This window comes from Rhinopithecus bieti, unplaced genomic scaffold, assembly GCF_001698545.2.
Source record: "Rhinopithecus bieti isolate Rb0 unplaced genomic scaffold, ASM169854v2 scaffold_5889, whole genome shotgun sequence".
Classification (NCBI taxonomy): Eukaryota; Metazoa; Chordata; class Mammalia; order Primates; family Cercopithecidae; genus Rhinopithecus; species Rhinopithecus bieti.
The window spans coordinates 650423-677724 of record NW_016805277.1 but is presented as its reverse complement, the minus strand read 5'-3'; the positions used below and the strand labels follow the sequence as shown (position 1 = coordinate 677724).

General features: G+C 41.3%; 1 protein-coding gene across 2 annotated transcripts in view; it reads left to right on the top strand.

Moving 5' to 3' along the window:
- Window positions 1-5252: 5252 nt before the first annotated feature.
- CATSPER3 (cation channel sperm associated 3) overlaps window positions 5253-27302 on the top strand; it is a 47329-nt gene continuing 25279 nt past the window's right edge. For both annotated transcript variants that reach the window (XM_017871939.1, XM_017871940.1), the window contains exons 1-3: window positions 5253-5292; window positions 5390-5957; window positions 8062-8215. In XM_017871939.1, coding sequence (XP_017727428.1) covers window positions 5860-5957; window positions 8062-8215 — 252 coding nt within the window. In that variant the 5' untranslated portion in view covers window positions 5253-5292; window positions 5390-5859. The remainder of the gene's footprint in view (window positions 5293-5389; window positions 5958-8061; window positions 8216-27302) is intronic.

Below are 27302 nucleotides of genomic sequence, written 5' to 3'. Positions count from 1 at the left end.
ATTTAAAATTTATTTTAATAATTATACAAGATGGAGTCTCACTATGTTCAAGACCAGGCTAGTCTTGAACGCTTGGGCTCAAATGATCTTCTTGCCTTGACCTCCCAAAGTGCTGGGATTATAGGTGTGAGCCACTGTGCTCGGCCTATAACAATTCTTTTTTTTTTTTTTTTTCGAGACGGAGTCTTGCTCTGTCACCCAGGCTGGAGTGCAGTGGCCGGATCTCAGCTCACTGCAAGCTCCGCCTCCTGGGTTTACACCATTCTCCCGCCTCAGCCTCCCGAGTAGCTGGGACTACAGGCGCCTGCCACCTCGCCCGGCTAGTTTTTTGTATTCTTTAGTAGAGACGGGGTTTCACCGTGTTAGCCAGGATGGTCTCGATCTCCTGACCTCGTGATCTGCCCGTCTCAGCCTCCCAAAGTGCTGGGATTACAGGCTTGAGCCACCGCACCTGGCCCCTATAACAATTCTTAGTTAATTTGGATTTTAGCTGCTGTTACTACTTAAATAATTAATTAGATTAAACAAGTCACAAAAATTGGATGAGCTATCTTGGTGTGTTTTCTTTACTTTTCTCTTTCAACAGAGAGTTGAAGGAGAGGACAAGTGTCTTGTCCGTGGCTTCCAGGAATGTGTGGCAATACAAGATTTACTGTTAGAGCAGCCAACTCACCAGCTCATTATTTGACTTACTGAGTTAAGGAGGAACTAAGGGTGATTTTTTCCCCCATCATTTGCATGTTGTGACTCCTGAACTGAGGGTCTACAGCCACTGAAGCTAGAAGCTACTTGGGTATTATTCAGTAGTGAGCTCTACTTACTCCATGTATCACTGACAGATATAAAAAGCAATATCAAGTAATCTATTATTTAAAAATTATAATAGTGTTCTTTGAAGGAATTCAGGAATATACTACTAATGAGATTATGATGCAGATATATCCATCCATGAAGCATTTGTTAGTCCCTTGAAGCATCATGGTAGTGGAATTTAACACGGATCATTTTTGTAAACCCACCTCTCTTTAGGGGCCAGAGAAATCACTCTTTGTTACAGCAAGCAAACCTTTCCCTTTCCATGTCACCCTTGTCCCAAACCTGAGAAACATACGGGAACATGGCACAGAGGCTGAGCTCTCTGAAGCCAGTTCCTGGCTGGTTTTGCTGGCCAGGGAAAGGCAGGTGTGGTCAGTTGCCCTGTGGACATGCGGTGTGCAGGGAGAGAAGAGGGAAGAGAGCCACCCAGGCTCTCTGGCTGCCAGGGGATCCAGACTCTTAGCACTAGAACTTCTGTTTCTTAGCATTCTTTCAAGGGAAAAGATAAAGCTGTGTGTTTTTATAAGCTGTTTCCTATAGTGCAGATTTGGACTTTTATACATTTTATTACCAAATATTTTTAGTTAAGTGCTTCAATTTGCAACATTTTAAAAAATTTTCTTTTGAGAATCATCACCTGGATTTACAGGAATTTTTTAAGCATGAAAAAATTTAAACATATTCAAAAGTACATGAATAATACACTGAAGCCTTATTTACAGATCACCCAGATATAAAAATTACCAAGATTTTGTCCCAGTTGCTTCATTTTCCCCATTTCCTTCTTTGCTGAAGTATTTAAAAGCAAATTCCAGATAGCTTATCATTTCACCCCATATCCTTCAGTAAGTTTCTATGGAAAATGTGACCATTTTCTTGTATAAACCACAGTACCTTTTTTTTTTTTTTTGAGAAGGAGTCTCACTCTGTTGCCCAGGCAGGAGTGCAATGGCACAATCTTGGCTCACTGCAACCTCTGCCTCCCAGGTTCAAGCGATTCTCCTGCCTCAGCCCCCCAGGTAGCTGGGATTATAGGTGCGTGCCACCATGCCTGGCTAATTTTTTTTTTTTTGTATCTTTAGTAGAGATGGGGTTTCATCATGTTGGCCAGGCTGGTCTCAAACTCCTGACCTCGTGATCTGCCCGCTTTGGCCTCCCAAAGTGCTGGGATTACAGGCGTGAGCCACAGCGCCTGGCCCACAGTACCATTTTTATACCTAACAAAGTGATTCCTTGGTACACTTAATACCTAGGCAAAATCAAATTGTCCTGAAGGTCATGAGTGTCTTTGGACAGTAATTTGGTTCTAATCCAGGATCTATATGAAGCCCACCCATTGCACCTGGTTGTTGTGTCTCTTTAGTCTCTCAATCTGGAGCAAGCTCCCCTCCCTTCCTCATTTCCCCGTGTAATTTATTTATTGTAAAAATTGGGTCAGTTGTGCTGTAGAATATTCTGCCTTCTGGATTTGTTTGTTTCTTTCTGCAGTGTCATTTAACTTGTTTTACTATACTCTAAAGAGAACCCTTTTCCTCTGTTTTGAGTGGAAGTCTCAGAGGCTAAACTTGATGTCTGTGTTAACATATGTCACATGTAGCACAGTGGAGAAAGCAGGATATGGCTCATAATTACAGTGGTGAGAATGATGTTGCTAGTTATCACCTACATGAGGGTTTGACATAGGTCTATGTTACGGGTCACTGCATCTGCTGGAACTCACAGACTTTACTATAGAGAATCAAAGATCCCATATCCAAAGTCTGTGGAAATGCTCATGGTGGTAAATTCCGACAGAATGAAACACCAAACTTGCTTCAAGTAACTCACGTTTCAACTTAAAAGAGACATTGTCAAAGTTGGAGGCCCCTAGGTTCCCGTCTGTTCCAAATCTTTGCGTGATGACAGTGGTTTCTCTGATGTGGTAAGCTTTGGCTTCCCTCTATTTTCTTTCTAAATGATCACTGGAGTAGAGAGGAGTTAAACAGACATGACCTATTACCTCTTGCATGATCTCCACAGATAGCAAACTGGGCCAACATGGTTGACGATGTCCTTTTCTACAATGAAGTTAATGAAAGTTCTGAAAATAATGGTTACTTTCTGACATTGATAGGATTTAGAAAACCTTTGGATAAATAGCTTAAGCATGGCTGTTTATGTTTTTGCTATAGACAAAAGGCAGCAGCATGTACATTGTATTTGGACACAAGCCTGCCTCCATTAATATATTAAACTATTGGACCACTAGGATTAGTAGGGAGCAGTCTGTACACTTTCTGATACAGCATTCAGAAACATTCTAGTTGGACTCTGTAGCTTTCAGTTTTGTAGTTATCAGCAAAATATCTGGAGCTGTAGTAGGGTTTGGCCATCACATGTGAGCTTTGTGTTTCAATGCCAGTTACTAGTAAATTAATGACACTGTCCAGAGGACTTAAGAGTCACCAAGCTGCTGCGCCTGCCAATGGCTGACTCTCCCTGGCTATCTGTGGCTGAGGTGGTGTTGCCCAGGTCATGCAGAGCATGAGCTGCTGCTCAAAGGGCACAGGAGATGGCCCTTGGGCTTCTCATCCTAGGATGCCCATGCTGCCCACCAATCCATGAGAAGATATGTATGATTTCAGTAGGCCCTGGATCAGCTTGTCTACCTGATTTCCTGTTTCTTTCCACTCACTCAGCTGGAGTTTCATTTTCAGACTAAAGTCTTCATCATTGGCTTCAGAAACAGCATTCATCTGTGGCTGTGCTGATGTAGTACACCAAGAACAACTGGGCTCTTCTCTGTCACTTTCAGTGGGCTACCTCCCCTCACCTCTCCACGCAGCGTGAAATAATTCTTTACATTTTTAATCTCTTTTCTGTTTTTCCCTGAAGGTATGTTTCGGTGCTTAAAGAGGGAAGTCACAAAAGTGTACTACTGAGTTTCGTGGAGATGAAATCCTGTTGTGCCTAGCTACGTTGAGTGAGCACAGGGATCCCTGATGCCATTATTTTGTATATTCATACAGCACACACTTACTGAGGGCCTTCTGTGTGCCCTAGGGGATTGGGCACAGTGACATATCAGGGCAGGTGGAAACAGATGGAGAGCTGATGCGGGCTCTCTTGGAGCAGCTGCCCCAGGAGGCCCCTGTGGATGGATGTTGGGCAGGAGCCCTGAGACAGTGGGGGCATATAACTAAAGGATATAGCAGGAGTTATAGGAGGAGCTGATACCTGAGGGAAACAATGTAGAGGGAGAAGATGGGGCTAAAGTTTGAATTGTGGGGACATTAATCACAGTGATTCTTACAACTTTGCTGTTGATGATTTTAAACGGAGAAAATGAGTACGTAAGATGTTATTTCCCAGTTCAGTATTGGGAAATATTGGTTGCCCACAAGACTATTTTCCTACCACGAATGGTCATATATGCTTGGTGTAGAATACCAGGGACAGCAGAGATGGTGGGGCGGTTACTTCCTTTTCTTACAGCCCAAGAACTTTGTTGTCCAGGAAATTGACCAATTTAGCCACTGAACATTTAATTCAACACAGGGCTACCCAGATCCCACTGTCCCGATTTGCCCTGAAAGGCAAAGGAGTTAGGAGAAGGTGAGTGGGGAGAATATATTAATCCTGAGAGTTGAACAGAGCAAAAATCCCTATTACTTTTGTACTTAAAACATCTCTGCCTGATGGGCTCACTCTTTATATTCTGTTTAGGTGGTTTATATGTGCACATCCCATCTCATGCTTGCAGTTAGCCAACTCAGGGTTTATACTGCCTCCTTTTTTTTTTTTTTTAGAGATGGGGTCTCATTTTGTCATGCAGACTGTAGTGCAGTGGTGTGATCACAGCTCACTGTAACCTCCAACTCCTGGACTCAAGTGATCCTCCCACCTCGGCTTCCCTGGTAGCTGAGACTTCAGGTGCCTGCCACCACACCCACCTAATTTTTATTATTTTTATTTCTTGTAGAGACAGTCTCACTATGTTGCCCAGGCTGGTCTTGAACTCCTGGGCTCAAGTGACCCTTCTGCCTCAGCCTCCCATGGCTAATTTTTATTTCCTTTTTTTTTTGACACGGAGTTTTGCTTTTGTCACCCAGGCTGGAGTGCAATGGCACGATCTCAGCTCACTGCAGTCTCCACCTCCTGGGCTCAAGTGATTCTCCAGCCTCAGCCTCCTGAGTAGCTGGGATTACAGGCACTTGCCACCATGCCTGGCTAATTTTTGTAATTTTTTTAGTAGAGACGGGGTTTCACCATGTTGGCCAGGCTAGTCTTGAACTCCTGACCTCAAGTGATCTGCCTGCCTCGGCCTCCCAAAGTGCTGGGATTATAGGCGTGAACCACTGTGCCTCGCTGCTAATATTTATTTCTTATTTTTTTTTTCAGAGGCAGGGATCTCACTATGTTGCCCAGGCTGATCTCAAACTCCTAGCCTCAAGTGATCCTCCCACCGTAGCCTCCCAAGTTGCTGGGATTATAAGTGTGAGCCACTGTCCCTACCTCAATATTACCTTCTTTACTTCTCTTATTTTCTTTTGTTCTAAGTCAAACTCATCACAATCTTTTCTTGTCCTTCCAGGTGTTTCCAGTGCTGTGCCCTGGATGTGCTCTCTTTCCCTTAGAGCCCAGAGAACTTGCTTTTCCCCCTTATATGACCCTTAACCTTTTCTAACACATTATTAAGGGCCTGTGTCTATCAGCTGGGGGCACTTCTTGAAGTGAGGGCCTTTGTGTGGTCTGTTTCTAGTGAATTCCAGCTTTAACCCAGAGCCTCGTGATTGCTGGGTGCCCATAGCCTTCTTGCTGAATGGAGGCACAGTCTCCTTGGGAAGAGAGAATCCATGATAGACCCACTTGGGAGCTCCCCACTTCAGGTGCCTGCAGACTGGTGATGCAACCGAATGCCCAAGAGTGACCTCATAAAGCAAGGATTCCCTTCGTGGCCCCTTCTCTGCTGCCTCTCAGAATCCAGACGCTAAGGAAAATCCCTAAGCAGAGATTTTTTGTTGGATGCCAAAAGCAAGGAATAGAAGTTGAAAAATTTGGAAAATGTCTCAACACCGTCACCAGAGGCAGTCGAGAGTCATTTCTAGTTCACCAGTTGATACTACATCGGTGGGATTTTGCCCAACATTCAAGAAATTTAAGTAAATATTATCTGTCTCTGTTGCCTGTTAAGAAATGTGCAAGTGGAAGTGTGAGGGCAGGGTGTCAGCGTTCTCTCAGCCTTTTCCCTCAGACACTTAAAAATAAGTTGCATGTCCTTAACAATCTGGAGTCTGTGATTGGTGAGGTTCGCATACTGTTATGTGCCTTGTAGACTTGAATGACCAGTTTGACTCATTTTGTCCTTTTCTATTATGACTGTTAGATAATCTGAAGGCTTTTCTCTTTTTTTGTAATAGACCCCATCTGAAATCAGATAATGAAAATTACATATCTTGATATATTAGAAAAGTATATACATTCTGGCCGGGTGCGGTGGCTCACACCTGTAATCCCCGCACTTTGGGAGGCTGGGGTGGATCACTTGAGGTCAGGAGTTTGAGACCAGCCTGGCCGACATGATGAAACCCCATCTCCACTAAAAATATACAAATTAGCTGGGAGTGATGGTGTGAACCTGTGGCCCTAGCTACTCAGGATGCTGAGGCAGGAGAATCGCTTGGGGGGACAGAGGTTGCAGTGAGCCGAGATTGCACCACTGCACTCCAGCCTGGGTGACAGAGCGAGACTCTATCTCAAAAAAAAAAAAAAGAATGAAAAGAAAAGTATATATATTCTATATTTTTTAACTATTATGAGAATGAATATATCATTTGTAACATATAATGGGAAACAGTAATACGTACTCTTTGAGAAAATTGCAAAGCACAGATAAATGGAAATAAACAGGAAAAGAATCACCTATAACCTCACCATCCATAGACAGACACTGTTAAAATTTTGGCATGTTTCCTGCTGATTTTTTTCTACCTGCTGATTTTGTACAGGTGAGATAATTTTGAACAGAGAATTTTTTATCTTTGATTTTTGTNTATATATATTCTATATTTTTTAACTATTATGAGAATGAATATATCATTTGTAACATATAATGGGAAACAGTAATACGTACTCTTTGAGAAAAATTGCAAAGCACAGATAAATGGAAATAAACAGGAAAAAGAATCACCTATAACCTCACCATCCATAGACAGACACTGTTAAAATTTTGGCATGTTTCCTGCTGATTTTTTTCTACCTGCTGATTTTGTACAGGTGAGATAATTTTGAACAGAGAATTTTTTATCTTTGATTTTGTGTTTTGCTGCACACAAAACAAAACAAGATATAAAATGGATCATAAATATTTTCTAAATCCTGAAAATACATAGACATATTTTAGTGCCTGTATTTCACGGGATGGACATACCATAATTTACTTACCCAGTCCTTTTTGTTAGATGTTTAAATTGTTTTCAGGCTTCTCAGTACTGGAAATAATACTGAGATAGACATTTTTAGTTGAAGTTATTTCATTTCAGGTTATATTCTCTTGGGTCAGAGAATGAATGGTTCTAAGGCTTTTCAAAAGAGCTGGTCAGTTTTATGCCTCTGGAAGTTTTAAGAGTGCTTAATCATGCTACACTGTTGCCAGCATTAGATCTTACCATGTTTAAGTCTTTGCTAATTTTATAAATAAAAATAATGGTTTTACTTTGCATCTCCCTGGTTAGTATTGCTATAAAACATATTTGGAGAAGTTTATTGGTCTTTGGTATTTATTTCACAAATAGATTGTGTGCCCATTTTCTCTTGGGGTGTTCAGTTTTTTTATTGATGTGAGCATGTGTATGGATGATTATTTGATGATTATCAGTTTTGCTTAATAGACTGGCAATATTTAGTCTTGCTCACACTGTGTTCCCAGTGCCTACTATATTGCTTGGTATGTAGTTGCCACTCAATAAAGATTTGTTGAGTAAATGAAGATGACGCTTTGTTTTGCTGGAGAAGGAGTGGTGACCATTCTTTTTCAGAGGTCCAGGGAGAGGGAACTAAGTAACTGAGTGGGGACAGAGTATCCATGATCATCATATGTATGTCAGTGGTCATTGATTCAACATTTCATTGCTATTTAAAAGTATATGTAAATTTATATTCGTACAAGGGAGAAAGCAGAGCCTTGTCCCTACAAAAAGGTATGCATTATGTGGGGATCTAGCTCTGTTGTGCTGTAACCGTACTTCATATTCAACTTTTTGACAGGAGGAAAGATGATGAGTGTCGGGCATTTGTGAAGAGAGTCATAATGAGCCGTTTCTTTAAGATAATTATGATTAGCACTGTCACATCGAATGGCTTTTTTATGGCCTTGTGGACCAGTTATGACATAAGATACCGCTTGTTCAGACTTCTTGAGGTAAGCAGACAAAATGGGTCCATTTTCTTATTTTTTAAAACATGCTTTATTTCTGGAAACATTATAAGATTTTTTATTTTTTATTTATTTTATTTTATTTTTCCCGAGACAGAGTCTTGCTTTGTCAGGCTGGAGTCCAGTGGCGTGATCTCGACTCACTGCAACCTCCACCTCCACCTCCCAGGTTCAAGCGATTCCTCTGCCTCAGCCTCCCAAATAGCTGGGACTACAGGCATATGCCACCACGCCCAGCTAATTTTTGTATTTTCGGTAGAGACGGGGTTTCATCATGTTGGCCAGGATGGTCTTGATCTCTTGACCTCGTGATCCACGTGCCTCAGCCTCCCAAAGTGCTGGGATTACAGGCGTGAGCCACTGTGCCCGGCCCATTATAAGATTTTAAGGTATTTTGCTTCAAGAAATTTCCCATAGAATTCTAAAATACTCTCAGATCTGGGAAGAGGGTGGCAAGAGCAGCAGTGGTGACATGGTGGGGTTTTTTTTTTTTTTTTTTTTGAGACGGAGTCTTGCCCTGTTGCCCAAGCTGGAGTGCAATGGTGCTATCTTGGCTCACTGCAACCTCTGCCTCCCAGGTTCAAGCAATTCTCCTGCCTCAGCTGACTGNGCGATTCCTCTGCCTCAGCCTCCCAAGTAGCTGGGACTACAGGCATATGCCACCACGCCCAGCTAATTTTTGTATTTTTGGTAGAGACGGGGTTTCATCATGTTGGCCAGGATGGTCTTGATCTCTTGACCTCGTGATCCACGTGCCTCAGCCTCCCAAAGTGCTGGGATTACAGGCGTGAGCCACTGTGCCCGGCCCATTATAAGATTTTTAAGGTATTTTGCTTCAAGAAATTTCCCATAGAATTCTAAAAATACTCTCAGATCTGGGAAGAGGGTGGCAAGAGCAGCAGTGGTGACATGGTGGGGTTTTTTTTTTTTTTTTTTTTGAGACGGAGTCTTGCCCTGTTGCCCAAGCTGGAGTGCAATGGTGCTATCTTGGCTCACTGCAACCTCTGCCTCCCAGGTTCAAGCAATTCTCCTGCCTCAGCTGACTGAGTAGCTGGGATCACGGGCACACACCACCAAGCTTGGGTACTTTTTGTGTTTTTAGTAGAGACAGGGTCTTGCCATGTTGCCCAGGATGGTCTTGAACTCCTGACCTCAAGTGATCTGCCCGCCTTGGGCTCCCAAAGTACTGGGATTACAGGCATAAGCCACCGCGCCTGGCCAGTGACATGGTTTGTAAGTCTCCTTGAATCTCCTCTCAGAAACAGAGCAAGCCTGGGCAACAAAGTGGAACTCCCATCTCTCTTTTTTTTTTGAGACGGAGTCTCGCTCTGTCGTCCAGGCTGGAGTGCAGTGGCGCAGTCTCGACTCACTGCAAGCTCTGCCTCCCGCGTTCACGCCATTCTCCTGCCTCAGCCTCCCGAGTAGCTGGGATTACAGGCGCCTGCCACAATGCCCGGCTAATTTTTTGTATTTTTAGTAGAGACGGGGTTTAACTGTGTTAGCCAGGATGGTCTCGATCTCCTGACCTCATGATCCGCCCGCCTCGGCCTCCCAAAGTGCTGGGATTACAGGCGTTAGCCACCGCGCCCGGCCCCTCCCATCTCTATTAAAAAAAATAAAAGTTGGGCATGATAGTGCATACCTTGAGTCCCAGCTACTCTAGAGGCTGAGGTGGGAGAATTGCTTGAGCCTGGGAGTTCGAGGCTGCGGTAAACTGTGATTGCACCACTGCACTCTGGCCTTGGCAACAGAGTGAGACCTTGTCCCAAACAACCGACCAAAAAAACCCAGAGCAACTAGGTAGCAAAGCCATGAACCCATAGGCAGCATTTATGACAAAACTAGGTAGTTTCCTTACTACAAGCCACAAGAACTGAATAGTATTAGCCTCTGTGGGGGAAGAAACAGAGGGAAGCCATTATTTTTTCATCAGAAAGTGTGATGGGCTGATGTGAGAACAGCATTTGATATCAGGAACGGTACTGCCTAATCCAATACTGGGCTAGATCAAGAGGTTCTGGTAATTTTTGAAGGGGCTAGAGCAGCAAATGGTATGAAGTTTCAAAGCGGACCAGCTAGAGGTCTTTTTAAAGATAGGATTCCACAGTTAGGATAAATATTGGAAATGGAATAAAATTTGAGCAGGTTAGAGACATAGACATGAAAGAAGAGAAGGTTCAGATAAAATTGGAGGAGGATCCAGGATACCTCAAAAATCAAGCTACTGCATTTTTAAATACAACACAAAAGCAGAAGAATGAGCTCAGTGAGGTTAGAACCACATAAGCTTCTAAAAGATCAAGAAAACAGATTTTATGTAAAACACACAATAGAAAAGGATTGATGCTGCTATAGTTGTTTTTAGGAAAAAAAAGGGTTGAAATAAAGTTTCATACAAAATTACTGTAAGAAAAACGAGAATAAGGTAGAGAATAATCCCCTTATACAGGCGGAGCATCCTGAATTTGAAAATCTTAAACCTGAAATACTCCAAAATACGAAACATTCTGAGCACTGACATGACACTCAAAGGAAATGCTTACTGGAGCATTTTAGATTTCGGATTTTCAGATGTGAGTTGCTCAACTGGTAAAGATAATGCGAATATTCCAAAATCCAAAAAAAATTTGAAATCCAAAACACTTTTGTTCCCAAGCATTTCAGATAAGAGACACTTAACCCATAGATAATTAAAGCCCACCACAAAGACATGCCTACAAAACAGGGAAAGACTAGCGTATGATTTTAAAACAAGCCAGATGTTTAAGAAAGTGATACAAGATAGGAAAGAATAGAAGTGAAAAGACAAAACTCAGGAAAGAATTAGAAATAAAAGAACGCTTTCAAGAATAAAGACTAAAATAGACTAAGCAATTAATTGCAACAGATAATAACTTAAGAGAAATATAGGATTAAATGTATGAAATTTTTTAAATCAATAAGAAATGAAGAGATGAAAAGGTTTCAAGAGAAAATGATGAACATCGAACATGGGGGAAAAAAAATCCAGCATAAGGACAATAGGAGCCCCTGAATTTGAAGCAAAACAGAAACAAAGCAAAGGAGCAGAACAAACGCTGACAAACGCTGACATCTATAATCCAAGAAAAGTTACCTGAAGCAAAAGATTTGGAACTAGGTGTTGAAAGAGCACGCATTGCATACCTGAGAATATAGACTTTGAACAATAAACACCGAAACATATTCTAGTAAAATTATTGGATTTTAAAGGAAAGAGGGGGTGAAGGAAACTACATATCAAGGCAGTGTGGCTTATAAGAGGACAGTTACTTATCATCAGACTTTGCTATGGTAATATGCCAAAAGAAAAGAGAGTTACATATTTAAGATACTTCAGCAAAGAAAATGTAAACCAAGAATTTTAGATCAGAAAAATTGACTTGCAAGTATAAAGGACACAGACAAATTCATCAATATTCAAAAACTTGGGGAGTATTGTTTCTATGAGCCTTTCCGTAGTAATTTACTAAAGAATAAGTTTCAGCCAACCAAAATGACTAGAGAAGCATCAATGTTAGGACTGAAGATGAGCATTAAATATGTAGTTATTTGTAGAACTAATATTAATTGTAGTTCAGTAGAGAGAATATAGTATATAATGAGTATATCCTCTGCCAGTGAAGTTAAGAGTATGACTAAAAAATGGGAGACAATGGGAAAGCCAATATAAAAAGTTTCAAAATCATTTTCAGTAATCAACTTAGTGGCAACACTATTAGTAGTGTTATTCTGAGACTCGTATGTTTGTAATACAGGATAAGGCAATTGAGTAATTATGGGACAGTTTATTTCTGTCACCTCCTGTGTTCTTAAGAACCAGGATACTCATGGAAGAGGGAACCCAGGACTTCTTTGAGAAATAACCAATTCCAGGTCTAGGGCAGGAGGTACATGAGATGAGCCAGGATTATCTTGTCATAGACATAGCAAGGAAGCTATCAAAGACTACTGGGGTCATGTCGAAAGTCTCAAGAGACTGTGTGAAGAGTCCTACTGGTCAAAGATGGGACAGTTTGAGCTCCAATAAGAATAGTGATTGCCATGTATTGAAACTCATCAAATAATCTGTGAGGTTATACTGTTGGCCAAAGATGGGACAGTTTGAACTCCAATAAGAATAATAATTGCCATGTATTGAAAGTCATCAAATAATCTGTGAGGTTATAATGATACCCCAAAACAAACTGTCCACTTTTGGAGGATGACAAGGAGCTAATAATCCTTTATCTTGATAATTAGTAAATTAAGGGAAAGAGTCAAGCATTACAGACCTTATGTGAACTGCAGTACTGAGTAAGCATATAGTAGGTGAAAGGAAACATCTTTTTATAGATGTGTCCTCCTTAATAAATGAAAAGAAATGATAGAATATCACAGTTTTCAACGCCCAAGGAAGTGATTGATCTAGGCACTGAGCATCAATGGCTGCTACCATCATAAAAAGATAGACAACCAGAAATTATGTGCCATCTATAAAAGAACAGCACCTCTAATCTTGCCAAAGAGTTCAGGAAATATGGAGGCCAGAGGGATATGCTGAACTGTACCATGAGCGTGCACTCAGCAAAATCCAGACTGGGAAATTTTACAAGTCAAACTCCCAAGGTTCTTTAACAGATAAATTGTAAGGAAAGAAAAAGGAATGGGGGAATTAAAAGATACACCAAAATTTTAAAAATTTATAAAATGGCACAACTACTTATTAGTTCTAGGGATACATACATGAATTTCTATCTATAAAGAAATACAGGGAATTAATTACTATAAAATTTGGATAGTGGTTAATTTTGGGGGGAGGGAGGGAGTTGTAATTGGGATGTGGGGCACATGAGGGGCTTCTGGGATGGCAGAGTTCTATTTCTTGACCTAGGTGGTAGTTACAGGGATATTGGCCTTGAAATAATTTATTAGGCTATATATTTGTTCATGTGGTTCTATATATGTGTTTATTTTGCAATAAAAAGGTTAAATATATACTTTTCTTAACTTCCTTTAGGATAAATAACAAATTTCCTTCTTGGGGATGAAAAGGTTAGCATAAACTTAGTGTGGTATCAGAGGCAGTCGAGGTGGTGGGATACCACAATTAATGCTTAAAATGTGTCAGATCCACTCGGCACCACTTCTGTTAACATGTTGGTATGGCAGTGAATTCCACACTACAAATCCAGAGATTGGCCATGGTCTGCGGAACATCATGTTAGGTATGATGGCAGGGGTCAGGGAAAGAGACAAATTGAGGAGCCTAAATCTTCTGATTGCCCTCCTGAGGCCATAAGGGTCACTAAGCATGTATCCTGGTTTAGGGACCTGGTTTGCAAGCCTAGGAGATGTTCTGTGATGTGCAGACTTTGGGGTCATACAGATTTGGGTTCAAGCCCCAGCTTCCTACCTTATTACTAACTGTGAGAATTTGGACAAGTTACTTAAGCTCTCTGTGGTTTGTCTGTAACATTTGTAAAATGATATAATTAATATACAACTTACGGGGTGGTGGTGCAGCCATTGAAAATAACATGTATGAAAGCCCCTGGTTAACTGTGAAACTGAGAAATTATTAACACTTCTGGGAACTCCACTGAAGGTGCAGGGAAAGATGTGAGAGAGCCCTGATCTCTCACCTCTGGCTAACCTTGAGGCTCTGTGCAAACAGGAAATGAAGGCTGAGGCAGAGTGGTAAGTTGCTAGAGCATTGAACATGTGCCCCCACAGAGCCCCCTTGGCAAGAGGCTTACTGATTTCAGCCATTTAAGAAAATTTCTGTCCAATTATTAGTAGGCCATTAAATTGAACAGAAACCTTGGTGGCCACACATGACAAAGAATATAGACTTTACAGAATCAGTTCAGGAAAGTCAATTTAAGAAAGAAAAGAAAAAAGAACAGCAACAACAAACCCTGGGGAGAGGGGAGGGTATGATTTCGGAGTTGCAACATTATATTATGTAAAATGTTCAGTTTTCAACAACAAAATCATGAGACATGCAAAGAAACAAGAGTGTATGGCTTATACACAAGAAGAAGAAAAGCAATTAATGGGCTGGACGCAGTGGCTCATGCCTGTAATCCCAGCACATTGGGAGGCCGAGGCAGGTGGATCACCTGAGTTCAGGAGTTTGAGACCAGCCTAGCCAACATGGTGAAACCCCATCTCTACTAAAAATACAAAAATTAGTTGGGTGTGGTGGTGGGCACTTATAATCCCAGCTACTTGGGAGGCTGAGGCACGAGAATCTCTTGAACCCGGGAGGCAGAGGTTGCAGTGAGCCAAGATTGCACCACTGCACTCCAGTCTGGGCGACAGAGTGAGACTCTGTCTCAAAAAAAAAAAAAAATCCTTGAAGAAGCTCATTTGTTGGAATGATTAGTCAAAAAGTTTAAAGCAACTGGGCAACTATGGCTTATGTCTGTAATTTTGGGAGGCTAAAGTGGGAGGATTGCTTGAGCCCAGGAGTTCAAGACCAACCTGCCCACATAGGGAGACCCCCATCTCTACAAAAAATTTAAAAATTAGCTTGTCTGGTGGTGCATGCTTGTGGTCCCACCTACTTGGGAGGCTGAGGTGGGAGGATTGCTTAATCCTAGGAGGTTGAGGCTTCAGTGAGCCATGATCATGCCACTGTACTCCAGCTTAGGTGACAGAGCAAGACCATCTCAAAACAACAACAATAACAACAAACAGCCCCCCAAATCCAGGTATTATAAATATGTTCAAGGAACTAAAGAAAATCATATCTAAAGAATTAAAGGAAAATATGAGAACAGTGTCTTGCCAAACAGAGAATATGAATAAACAGATATAAATGATTAAAAATAGTTAAATAGAAATTATGTAGTTGAAAAATACAATAATAGAAATGAAAAATTCGCTAGAGGAACTTATCAGCAGATCTGAGCTGTTTGAAGAAAAAATCAACAGGAAAATAGATCAACTGAGATTCTCCAATCTGAGGAACAGAAAAAAAGAATGAATAAAAATGTGAACAGAGACTTGTAGGACATCATCAAACATAAAAACATACATGTAATACATGTCCCAGAAGGAGTAGGAGAGAAAGGGCAGAAGGAATATGTGAAGAAATAACGGGCAGAAACTTCCCAAATTTGATGAAAGACATTAATCTCCACATCCAAGAAGATCAATGAACTCCAAGTAGGATAAACTCAGAGATCCACACCTAGACACATCATATTCAAACTGTTGAAAGACAAAGACAAAAAGAGAATTTGAGGCCACCAACATATCACAGAAAAGAAATCCTCTGTAAGATTAACAGCTGATTTCTTACTGGAAACCATGGCAGCCAGAGGCAGTGGGATGTCATAAAGTGCTGCAAAAAAAGAGTATCAATCAAAAGTTCTACATCTAGAAAAACTATCCTTCAAAAATGAAAGAGGGGTGTGATGTCAGTGAAAATGGCAGAGTAGGTAACTCCAAGGTTTGTCTATCCAGAGAAACATCTAAAAAAAGGAGCAAGAACTGCCAGAGCTCCAGAAAATAGCCAAAGGTCTATAGCAACCCAGTGAATACTGAATCAAGAAAGGAGCAAATTCAGAAATGTAGGAAAGCTTATAAAAAAGACAAAAAAAAAAAAAAAAAAAAAAGAGGAAAGCACAGGCAACATGGTGAGACCCAGTCTCTCTGGGGAAAAAACAACAACAAAAACAACAACAAAAACAAAAAAATAGGCATGGTGCCATGTGCCTATAGTCCCAGGTACTCAGGAGGCTGAGGCAGGAGGATTGCTTGAGCTCAGGAGGTCAAGGCTGTAGTAAGCCATGATTGCACCGCTGTGCTCCCACCTGGGTGACAGAGTGAGATATTGTCTCTTAAAAAAAAAAAAAAAAAAAAAAAGACAACAAATGCTGGTGAGGATGTGGAGAAAGGGGAGCTCATATACATTGTTGGCAGGAATGTAAATTAGTACAGCTGTTATGGACAACATTAGGGAGGTTCCTCAGTAAATTAGAACTACCATATGATTCAACAATCCTACTACTGAGGAGTATATAGCCAAAGAAAATGAAATCTGTATATTGAAGAGGTATCTGCGATCCCATGTTTATTGTAACACTGTTCAAAATAGCCAAGATATGGAATCAACCTAAGTGTTCATCAGTGGATGAATGGATTTTAAAATGTGCTATATATACATAATAGAATACTATTCATACATAACAAAGAACAAAATCCTGTCATTTACAGCAACATGGATGAACTTAGAAGACATTATGTTAAGTGAAATAAGCCAAGCACAGAAGAACAAACACTACATGATCTCACTCATGTGGAATCTAAAAAAGTTGACTCATAGAGGTAGTATATTAGTTAGTTTTTGCATTGCTATAAAGAAATACCCGAGGCTGGGTAATTTATAAATGAAAGAGGTTTTATTTTGGCTCATGGTTCTGCAGGCTGTACAGGAAACATAGTACCAGCATCGGCTTCTGGTGATGCTGGCACCAGATGCTTGGGAGGATTGCTTGAGCCTGAGTGATGATCTGTGATCACACCTCTGCACTCCAGCCTGGGTGACAGAGCAACACCCCATACCAAAACAACAAAAATAAAACCCCAGCACCACCACCGCCCCCCACACCCCCACCAAAAACCCAAGGTCAGTTCTGTTGCCTCTGGAACTAAGGAACAGGGTTTCACATTGGGAATGTAAGCTGGTGCAAGGGGTGAGCTCCCAGGGCCTTGGGGAGCTCAACCCCAGTGGCTTCCAGGGTGCACTCCCTGTGTGCTCTCAGGGGTTGGAGTTGAGTACCTGCAACTTTTCCAGGTTTAGGATGCAAGCTGCCCATGGCTCTATCATTTTTGGGTCTGGAGAGCAGTGGGTCCTTTCCCACAGCTCCACTAGGCAGTGTCGTAGTGGAGACTCTGTGTGGGGGCTCTAGCCCCACATTTCCTCTTTGCACTGCTTTAGTAAAGGTTCTCTGTGAGGACTCTGGCCTTGTAGCAGGCTTCTGCCTGGACACCTGGGCTTTCTTATACATCCTCTGAAATCTAGGGGAAAGCTGCTAAACCTCCTTCACTCTTGCATTCCCTAAGCCCACAGACTTAACACCATGTGGAAGCCACCAAGGCTTGCAGCAGCTTGTGCTCTCCAAAGTCATGGCCCTAGCAATATGGGTTCCAGAGCAGACTTTATTTGAGCTAAGACGAGCTGGAGAAGCCAGAATGTGGGGAGCAGTGTCCCAAGGCTGCTCAGGGCAGCAGGACCCTGGACCTGACCCCAGAAATCATTCAGTCCTCTTAGGCCCCTGGGCCTGTTATGAGAGGGGCTGCCTCGATCTCTGAAATGCCTTCAGGGCCTTTTCCCCATTGTCTTGGATATTAGCACTTGGCTCTGTTTTTGTCATGCTAATCTCTCTAGCAAATGGTTGCTTCATAGCCTGCTTGAATTTCCATCCTGATAGGGCTTTCTCTGTCTCTGCAAAATGGCCAGTCTGCAAATTGTCCAGACTTTTATACTGTGCTTCCCTTTTAAATATAAGTTCCAACTTTAACCTCTTCTTTGCTCCCATATCTGATCAAAGGCTGTTAGAAGCAGCCAGGACACATCTTGAACATTTTGCTGCTTAGAAATTTCTTCTGCTAAATTCCCTAAGTCATCACTCTTATGTTAGCCTTCCACAAAGCCCTAGGATATGGAAACAATGCAAACGAGTTCTTTGCTAAGGGATAACAAGGGTGACCTTTATTGTAGTTCTCAATAGATTCTACATTTCCATCTGAGACCTCATCAGTCTGGGCTTCACTGTCCATATTTTTATCAGCATTTTTGTCACAACCATTTAACCAGTCTCTAAGAGGTTCCAAACTTTTCCTCATCTTCCTGACTTCTGAGACTTCCAAGCTCTTCCATGCTCCCTGTTATCTAGTTGCAAAGCTGCTTCCACATTTTCAGGTATCTTTATATCAGTACCACACTTCTGGTACCATTTTTCCCATATTAGTCAGTTTTTGTGTTGCTGAGGTAAAGAACTATGAGGTAAAGAAATACCTGAGGCTGAGTAATTTATAAAGAAAAGAGGTTATATTTTGGCTCATGGTTCTGCAGACTATATAGGAAGTATGGTGCTGGCATCTGGTTCTGGTGAGGGTCCCAGGAAGCTTACATGGTAGAAGGCAAAGGGGAGCCAGCATGTCACATGGTGAGAGAGAGAGCAAGAGAGAGAGGGGGGAACTGCCACACACTATTAAACAACCAGATCTCATGTGAACTCAGAGTGAGAACTCACCTATCACTGATGGAATGGTGCTAAACTATTCATGAGGAATCTGCTCCCATGATCCAGTCAACTCCTGCTAGGCCCCATCTCCAAAATTGGGAACCACATTTCAACATGACATTGGGAGGAGACGAACATCCAAACCATATTATGTGAATAGTGGTTGCTAAAGGCTGGGAAGAGTAGGGAGGAAGCAGAGGAGGAGAGGTTGGTTAATGAGGTACAAAGTTACAGATAGGAGGAATTAATTTTGGTGTTCTGCACAATAGGGTGATGATATTTAGCAATATGCATTGTATACTTCAAAATAGCTAGAAGAGAGGACTTTGAATGTTCTTATCACAAAGAAATGATGTGTTTGAGGTGATGAATATGCTAATTACCCTGATTTGACATTACACATTGTATATATGTATTGAAACATCATACTGTACCCCATAAATACAATTATTATATGTCAGTTAAAAACAAAATAGAAGTTAAAAAACAAAACACAATCTATTAAAAAAACTGATTGCAAACATTATACTTAATGATGAGAAACTTGATGCCTTCCTACTAAGATCAGGAACAAGAAAAGGATGTCTACTTTCACCACTCCTATTTAACATCATACTGGAAGTCATGGCTAATGCAGTAAAACAAGGAAAAGAAATAAACATGTAAAGACTGCAAAGGAAGAAATAAAACTGTCTTTGTCCACATACATATTTTAAAAGTTGGGAAAGTTTTGTTATATTTTCACTTGCCTTGTCCACTCCCCTCCCCAGCATGGTGATGATCCTGAAGACAGCAGCTCACATTCCTAATGTAGAACCCTGGTCCTTGGTTCCAGAGCAGACCTTACTTGTTTGTTTGTTGAGATGGGGTCTTGCTCTGTTGCCCAGGCTGGAGTGCAGAGGCGTGATCACAGATCTTTGCAGCCTCAGCTGCTTGGGCTCAAGCAGTCCTCCCACCTCAGCCTCCTGAGTAGCTGGGATCACAGGCATGCACCATCATGCCCAGCTAATTTTTGTATGTTTTGTAGAGATAGGGTCTCGCTATGCTGCCCAGGCTGGTCTCAGACTCCTGGGCTCAAGTGATCTACCCACCTTGGATCTCCCAACAGTCATGAGCCACCATGCACTAACCCAGACCTTGTTCTTAAGGAATTGTATTGGTCCATTTTGACCTGAGAGCCAGTCAAAGGACTGACAGAAGTTGACTGCTTTTGTTTCACCTAGCTTGGAATTTTCTCAAAGCAGAAAGGTGGCTATGGAGAGGGAATTTCTTACAAACATTAAAAGGCATATGAACAGTCTATTGCTGCCTGGGACAAAAAAAGTTAAAGCAAACAACGGACATACTAAAGTGTAGGAAGAAAGACCTAGAAGGGAGATTCTTTGGATAAGTAGGACATTGAGAAGCTCCTGTGTATATGGAGGAATTTAGAAAGCATTCATGCTCAGGGCAGGATAAATGTTTCAAAAAGACCTAAGATCTCAAGATTTCAACTTTAGCTGATCTTTAGGCTCAGTAAAAACTGGAAGTTAGGGGTATTGTGGAGTTGTAAATGGCTTTGCTAAGCACTGAAAGAGTACCCCAACACAGAACCAATCTAAAAAAACTAGGAGAACTTTTCTTCCTCCCTCCCTCCCTCATTTCCCAACCTTCCCTCCCTCCTTTCCTACCCTTCCCTCCCTTTCTTCTTTCTTTTTGAGACAAGGTCTTACTCTGTGGCCTAGAGTGAACTGATATGATCATAGCTCACTGCAGCCTTAAACTCCTGGACTTAAGGGATCCTCCTATCTCAGCCTGCTGAGTAGCTAGGACTACAGACATATATCACCACGCCCAGCTAACTTTTAAATTTTTTGTAGTGATGGGCTCTCACTATGTTGCCTAGACTGACCTTGAACTCCTGGCCTCAAGAGATCCTCCTGCCTGGGCCTCCCAAAGCACTGGGGTTACAGGCATGAACCACCATGCCTAGCCTGTCTTTTTCCTTTCCTTTTTCTATCCTCTCCTTTATTCTCCTTTCTTTCTCTTTTTTTCTTTCCCCCCTCCCTCCCTCCCTCCCTCCCTCCTTCCTCTCTTCCTTCCTTCCCTCCCCCCTTCCCTCCTTACTTTCCTCCTTTCTTTTTTTCTTTCTTTTTTTTTTTTTTGAGGTGGAGTCTTGCTCTGTTGCCAGGCTGGGGTACTGTGGCGTGATCTTGGCTCACTACAACCTCCAGCTCCCTGGTTCAAATGATTTTCCTGCCTCAGCCTCCCGAGTAGCTGGGATTACAGGCATGCACTGCCATATCCAGCTAATTTTTGTATTTTTAGTAGAGACGGGGTTTCACCATGTTGGCCAGGATGGTCTCAATCTTCTGACCTTGTGATCCTCCCGCCTCAGCCTCCCAAAGTGCTGGGATTACAGGCATGAGCCACCACTCTTGGCCCCTTTCCTCCTTTCTTTATCAGACAGGGTCTCACGCTGTTGCCTGGGTTTGGGTGCAGTGACTTGATTATAGCTCAATCAGCCTTAAACCCTTGGACTCAAAAGATCCCCATGTGTCAGCCTCCTGAGTAGCTAGGACTACATGCATACACCACCATGTCCAGCTAATTAAATTTTTTTTTTTGTAGTTATGGTATCTCACTGTGTTGCCCAGGCTGCTCTCAAACTCCTGGCCTCAAGAGATTCTCCTGCCTTGGCCTCCCAAAGCACTGGGATTCAGGCATGAGTTACAGTGCCTGGCCTTTCTCTCTCTCTCTCTTGCTCTCTTTTTCTTATTTCTCTTTATTTTTCCTTTTTCTGTCTTCCTCTTTCCTCCCTTCCTTATTTTGTTTCTTCTTTCCCTCTTCTTCCCTCCGTTTTTCCCCCCAAACCCTCTGTATCTCCCTTTTTTCCTTTCTTTTTTCCTTCTTTCTTTTTGCTTGAGACATTTAAGAAAATCTCTGTTGGCTGGGCATGGTGGCTCATGTCTGTGGTCACAGCACTTTGGGAGGCCAAGGCAGGCAGATCACTTGAGGTCACGAGTTCGAGACCAGCTTGGCCAAAATGGTGAAACCCTGTCTCTACTAAAAATACAAAAAAAATTAGCCAGGCATGAAGTAATCCCAGTTACTCAGGAGGCTGAGGTAGAAGAATTGCTTGAAGCTGGGAGGCAGAGGTTGCAGTGAGTTGAAATTATGCCACGCACTCCAGCCTGGGTGACAGAGTGAGACTCCATCTAAAAAAATAGATAGAAAGAAAATCCCTGTCAAAACACTAGTTGACCAGAAAGTAAAGGAATAGAGACTTCAGAGATCACACACAACAAAGAATATAGTTCTTTGCAAAAATAGTTTAGAAAAGTCATTAAACAAGTAAATACTACTCACATAAAGCAACAAAAATAAATCGTGAGGAGGGGAAGAATTTGATTTCCAGACTTACCACATTGCAATATTTAAAACATTTAGTTTTCAACAAAATATTATAAAGCAATCAAAGAAACAAAGATGTATGACTTATACACAGGCTAAATGAACAGAAACTCTTCCGTTCCGTTCAGTGACTGAGGAAACCCAGTCATTGGAATTACTAGACAAAGGCTTTAAAAACAAATGCTCAAAGAGGCCAGGTGCAGTGGCTCATGCCTGTAATCACAGCAATTTGGGAGGCTGAGGTGGGTGGATCACTTGAGGTCAGGAGTTCAAGACCAGCCTGGCCAATGTAGTGAAACGTTGCCTCTACTAAAAATACAAAAATCAGCTGGACTTGGTGGCAGGGGCCTGTATTCCCCGCTACTCGGGAGACTGAGGCAGGAGAATTGCCTGAACCCAGGAGGTGGAGGTTATCTAGGGGCATTCAATAACAGATTTGAGTAGGTAGAAGAAAGAATTGGTAAACTTGAAGACAGGTCAATTGAACTTGTTCAGTTTGAGAAGCAGAAAGAAAAAATATTGAGGACAAATGAACAGAGCCTATGAGAACTGTAAGAAAAAATATTGAGGACAAATGAACAGAGCCTATGAGAACTGTGGGACACCATAAAACATACTAACATACACAGAATAGGGGTTCCAGAAGGAGAGGAGAAAATGAGGCAGAAAGAATGTTTAAAGAAATAGTGACCCCAAATCCCCAAATTTGATGAGAGACATGAATATATACATCCAGAAATTCCAATGAATTCCAAAAAGGAGAAACATAAAAAGAGCCACACTAAGACATATAATCAAACTGTCGAAAGCCAAAAATAAAGTGAGAATCTTGAAAGCAGCAAGGGATAAGCAAGTTGTCACATACAAGAAACCTCAATAAGATCAACAGCTGATTTCTCTTCAGAAACTTGGGGGGCCAAAACACAGTGAAATGCCATGTTTAAAATATAAAAGAAAAAATACTGTCAATGAGAAATGCCATATTCGGCAAAATTATCCTTCAAAAATGAAGGGGAAGTAAAGACTTCCAGATAAACAAAAATGAGAGGGTTTGTTGCTAGTAAATCTGCCCTCAAAAAAGTGGTGAAAGTAGCTTTGAAGGTGGAAATGAACAAGACAGTAACTTGAACTCATACAAAGAAATAACTCGGGTAAGGCAGCTACATCAGTAAATACAAAAGCTAGTGTTATTGTATATTTTGGTTTGTAACTCTTTTTAAAAATATATGACTTAAAATTCCAGTGTTATAGTTAATGGGCACACGTGTTTGAAGGAGTAGTTTATAATCACAAAACATGAAGGGGAGAGATGAAGCTGTATAGAGCAGAATTGTTATATACTATTGAAGCTAAGGTTGTATTAATTAAAAATAGATTGTTATAAATTTAAGAGGTTAATTATAATCCAAAGGGTAAACACTAAGGGAACAACCAAAAAAACTATACAGAAAAGGAAATGAGAAAGGAATCAAAGTGGCACACTACAAAAAAATCAGGTATATACACAAAAAGGCGGTAATGGAGGAATTGAGGAACAAAAATATATGTCATATAGAAAACAAATAGCAAAACAGCAGAAGTGTGTCCTTTATCTATAATTACTTTAAATATAAATGGATTAAATTCTCCAGTTAAAAGGCAGAGATTAACAGTTGTCTACAGGAGACCCACTTTAGATTCAAAGGTACAAATAGTCATGACCAGCCTGGCCAACATGGCAAAAACCCTGTCTGTACTAAAAATACAAAAATTAGCCAGGTGTGGTAGTGCACGCCTGTAGTCCCAGCTATCCAGGAGGCTAAGGCATGAGAATCGCTAGAACTCGGTGGCAGAGGTTGCTGTGAGCTGAAATAGCATCACTGCACTGCAACCTGGGTGACAGAGTGAGACTCTGTCTCAAACAAACAAACAAACCAAAGATACAAATAGGTTGAAAGTGAAAGAATGGAAAAAGATATTCCAAACAAATAGAAACCAAAAGATATCTGGGGTGGCTATACTAATATCAGACAAAATAGATAGTAAGGCAAAAACTGTTCTAAGAGAAAAGAAAGGACATTATATTGACAAAGGGATCAATTCATCAGGAAGATAAAAACAATTTTTCTCTAGTACACAAGGATCACTCTCCAGGATAGATTATATATTAGACCATACAACAAATCTCAATAAATTAAAATATTGAAATCAAAGCAGTCATAAGCAAAAAGAAAAAATCTGGAAGCATCACATTATCCAACTTCAAATTATACTACAAGGCTATAGTAACCATAACAGCATGGTACTGGTATAAAAGTAGATGCATAGATGCAATGGAAAAGAATAGAGAACCCAGAAATAAGGCCAAATACTTAACAACCAACCAATATTCAAAGCATACAAAAACATAAATTGGGGAAAGGACACCCTATTCAATAGATGGTGCAGGGAGAACTGGTTAGTCACACGTGGAAGAATGAAACTGGATCTGTGTCTCTCACCATATACAAAAATTAACTCAAGATGGAATAAAGACTTACATCTAACACCTGAAACCATAAAAATTCTAGAAGACAACCTGGGAAAAACTCTTCTGGACATTGGCCTAGGCAAACAGTTTACGATTGAGACCCCAAAAGCAAATACAACAAAATTAAATAAATGGGACCTGATTCAACTAAAAAGCTTCTGCAAAGGAAATAATCAGAGTAAGTAGACAACATACACAGTGGGAGAAAATATTTGCAAATTATGCATCTGACAAAGGACTAATATCCAAAATCTACAAAGAACTCAAATTAGCAAGAAAAACCAATCCCATTAAAAAATGGGCAAAGGATATGAATAGACATTTATCAAAAGAAGATACACAAATGGCCAACAAACATTTGAAAAAATGCTCCACATGACACTAATCAGCGTGGAAATGTAAATTAAAACCACAATGAGATACCACCTTACCCCAGCCAGAATAGCCATTATTCAGAAGTCAAAAAGCAACATAGATGTTGGAGTGGATGTGGTGAAAAGCAAACGCTTATACATTGCTGGTAGGAATGTAAATTAGGACAACCTCTATAGGAAAACAGTATGGAGATTTCTCCAAGAACTAAAAGTGTATCTACCATTCAATCCAGTAATCCCACTACTGACTATCTCCCCAAAGGAAAAAAAAAAATCACTGTATCAGACACCTGCGTGCATTTTTTTTTTTTTTTTTGAGATGGAATCTGGCTCTGTTGTTCAAGCTGGAGTGCAGTGAGTGGCACGATCTCAGCTCCCTGCAACTTCTGCTGTCAGGTTCAAGTGATTCTCCTGCCTCAGCTTCCTGAGTAGCTGTGATTACAGGCATAAGCCAGTACGCCTGGCTACTTTTTGTATTTTTAGTGGAGACAGGGTTTCGCCATGTTCGCCAGGCTGGTCTCAAACTCCTGGCCTTGAGTGATCTGCCCACCTCTGCCTCCCAAAGTGCTGGGATTACAGGCATGAGTCACGGTGCCAGGTCTGCATGCATATGTGTATTGCAGTGCAATTCACAGTTGTAAAGATATGGTATCAGCCTAAGTGCCCATCAACTAATGAGTGGATAAAGAAAATGTGGTATATACACATGATGATGAAATACTACTCACGCATTAAAAAAGAACAAAATAATGTCTTTTGCAGCAACTTGGATGGAATTAGAGGGTATTATTCTAAGTGAAGTAACTCAGGATTGCAAAACCAAATACTGCATATTCTCACTTATAAGTGGGAGCTAAACTCTGGGTATGCAAAGGCATACAGAATGGTATAATGGACATTGTAGGGAGACAGTGAACTCAGAAGGGGGAGGTTTGGAGGTGGGTGAGGGACAAAAAACTACCTATTGGGTACAATTCACACCTACATGGGTGATGGGTGCATCCAAGTAGTGTACATTGCACCCAATAGGCAGTCTAAAATCCCAGACTTCTCTGCTACACAATTCATCCATGTAACCAAAAACCATGTGTACCCCTAAAAGTATTGAAATAGGCCAGGGGCAGTGGCTCACATCTGCAATCCCAGCACTTTGGAAGGCCAAGATGGGAGGATCACTTAAGTCCAGGAGTTTGAGATTCGCCTAGGCAACATAATGAGACCCCATCTATTAAAAAAAAAAAAAGGAGTGGTAATGCATGCCTGCAGTCCTAGCTGCTTGGGAGGCTGATGTGGGAGGATCACTGGAGCCCAGGAAGTCAAGGGTGCAGTGGGCCATGACTGTATCACTGCATTCCAGACTACATGATAGAGCAAGATCTTGTCTCAAACAAACGAACAGGCAGAATCCCCCCAAACAACAATTGAAATAAAAAAAAAAATTTAAAAGGAAACACACACACACACACACACACACACGAAACACACACAAAGCCATATATATATACATATATATAATGAATTCTACCAGTCACTTAAATATACATATACATAAAATTAGATGAAATATCTTCACTGACAACAATAAAACAGAACTAGAAATAACAGAGGAAGACTACATTTTTCAAATATGTGTAAATTAAACAGCATACTCTTTTTTTTTTTTTTTTTTTTTTTTTTGAGACAGAGTTTGGCTCTTGTTGCCCAGGCTGGAGTGCAATGATGCAATCTCAGCTCACTGCAACCTCCGATTCCTGGGTTCAAGCGATTCTCCTGCTTCAGCCTCCTCAGTAGCTGGGGTTATAGGTATGTGACACCATACCCAGCTAATTTTGTATTTTTAGTAGAGACAGGGTTTCTCCATGTTGGTCAGGCTGGTCTCAAACTCCTGACCTCAGGTGATCCACTCACCTTGGCCTCCCAAAGTGCTGGGATTACAGGTGTGAGCCACCGTGCCTGGCCTTAAACAGCATACTCTTTTTTTTGTTTTGAGACCAAGTCTTGCTCTGTCTCCCAGGCTGGAGTGCAATGGCACAACCTCAGCTCAGCTCACTGCAACCTCCGCCTCCCAGGTTCAAGCAATTCTCCTGCCCCAGCTTCCTAAGTAGCTGGGATTACAGGCACATGCCACTGCGCCCAGCTAATTTTTGTATTTTTTGGTAGAGACAGGGTTTCACCATGTTGGCCAGGTTGGTCTCGAACTCCTGACCTCAGGTGATCCACCTGCCTCAGCCTCCCAAAGTGCTGGGATTACAGGCGTGAGCCACCGTGCCCAGCCAACAGCATACTCTTAACTAATGGGTCAGAGAAATAAATCACAAGGACAATTAGAAAATATAAGATGAAAATAAAAAACATAATATAACAAAATTCACGGGATGCAGTGAAAGCAGTGTTCAGAGGGAAATTTGTACCTATAAATGCTTAACATTAGAAAAGAAGAAAGGTCTCAAACCAGTAACCTAACTTTATGCCTTAAGGAACTAGAAAAAGAAGAGCAGATAAAGCTAGCAGAAGGAAGGAAATAAAAAAATACTAGA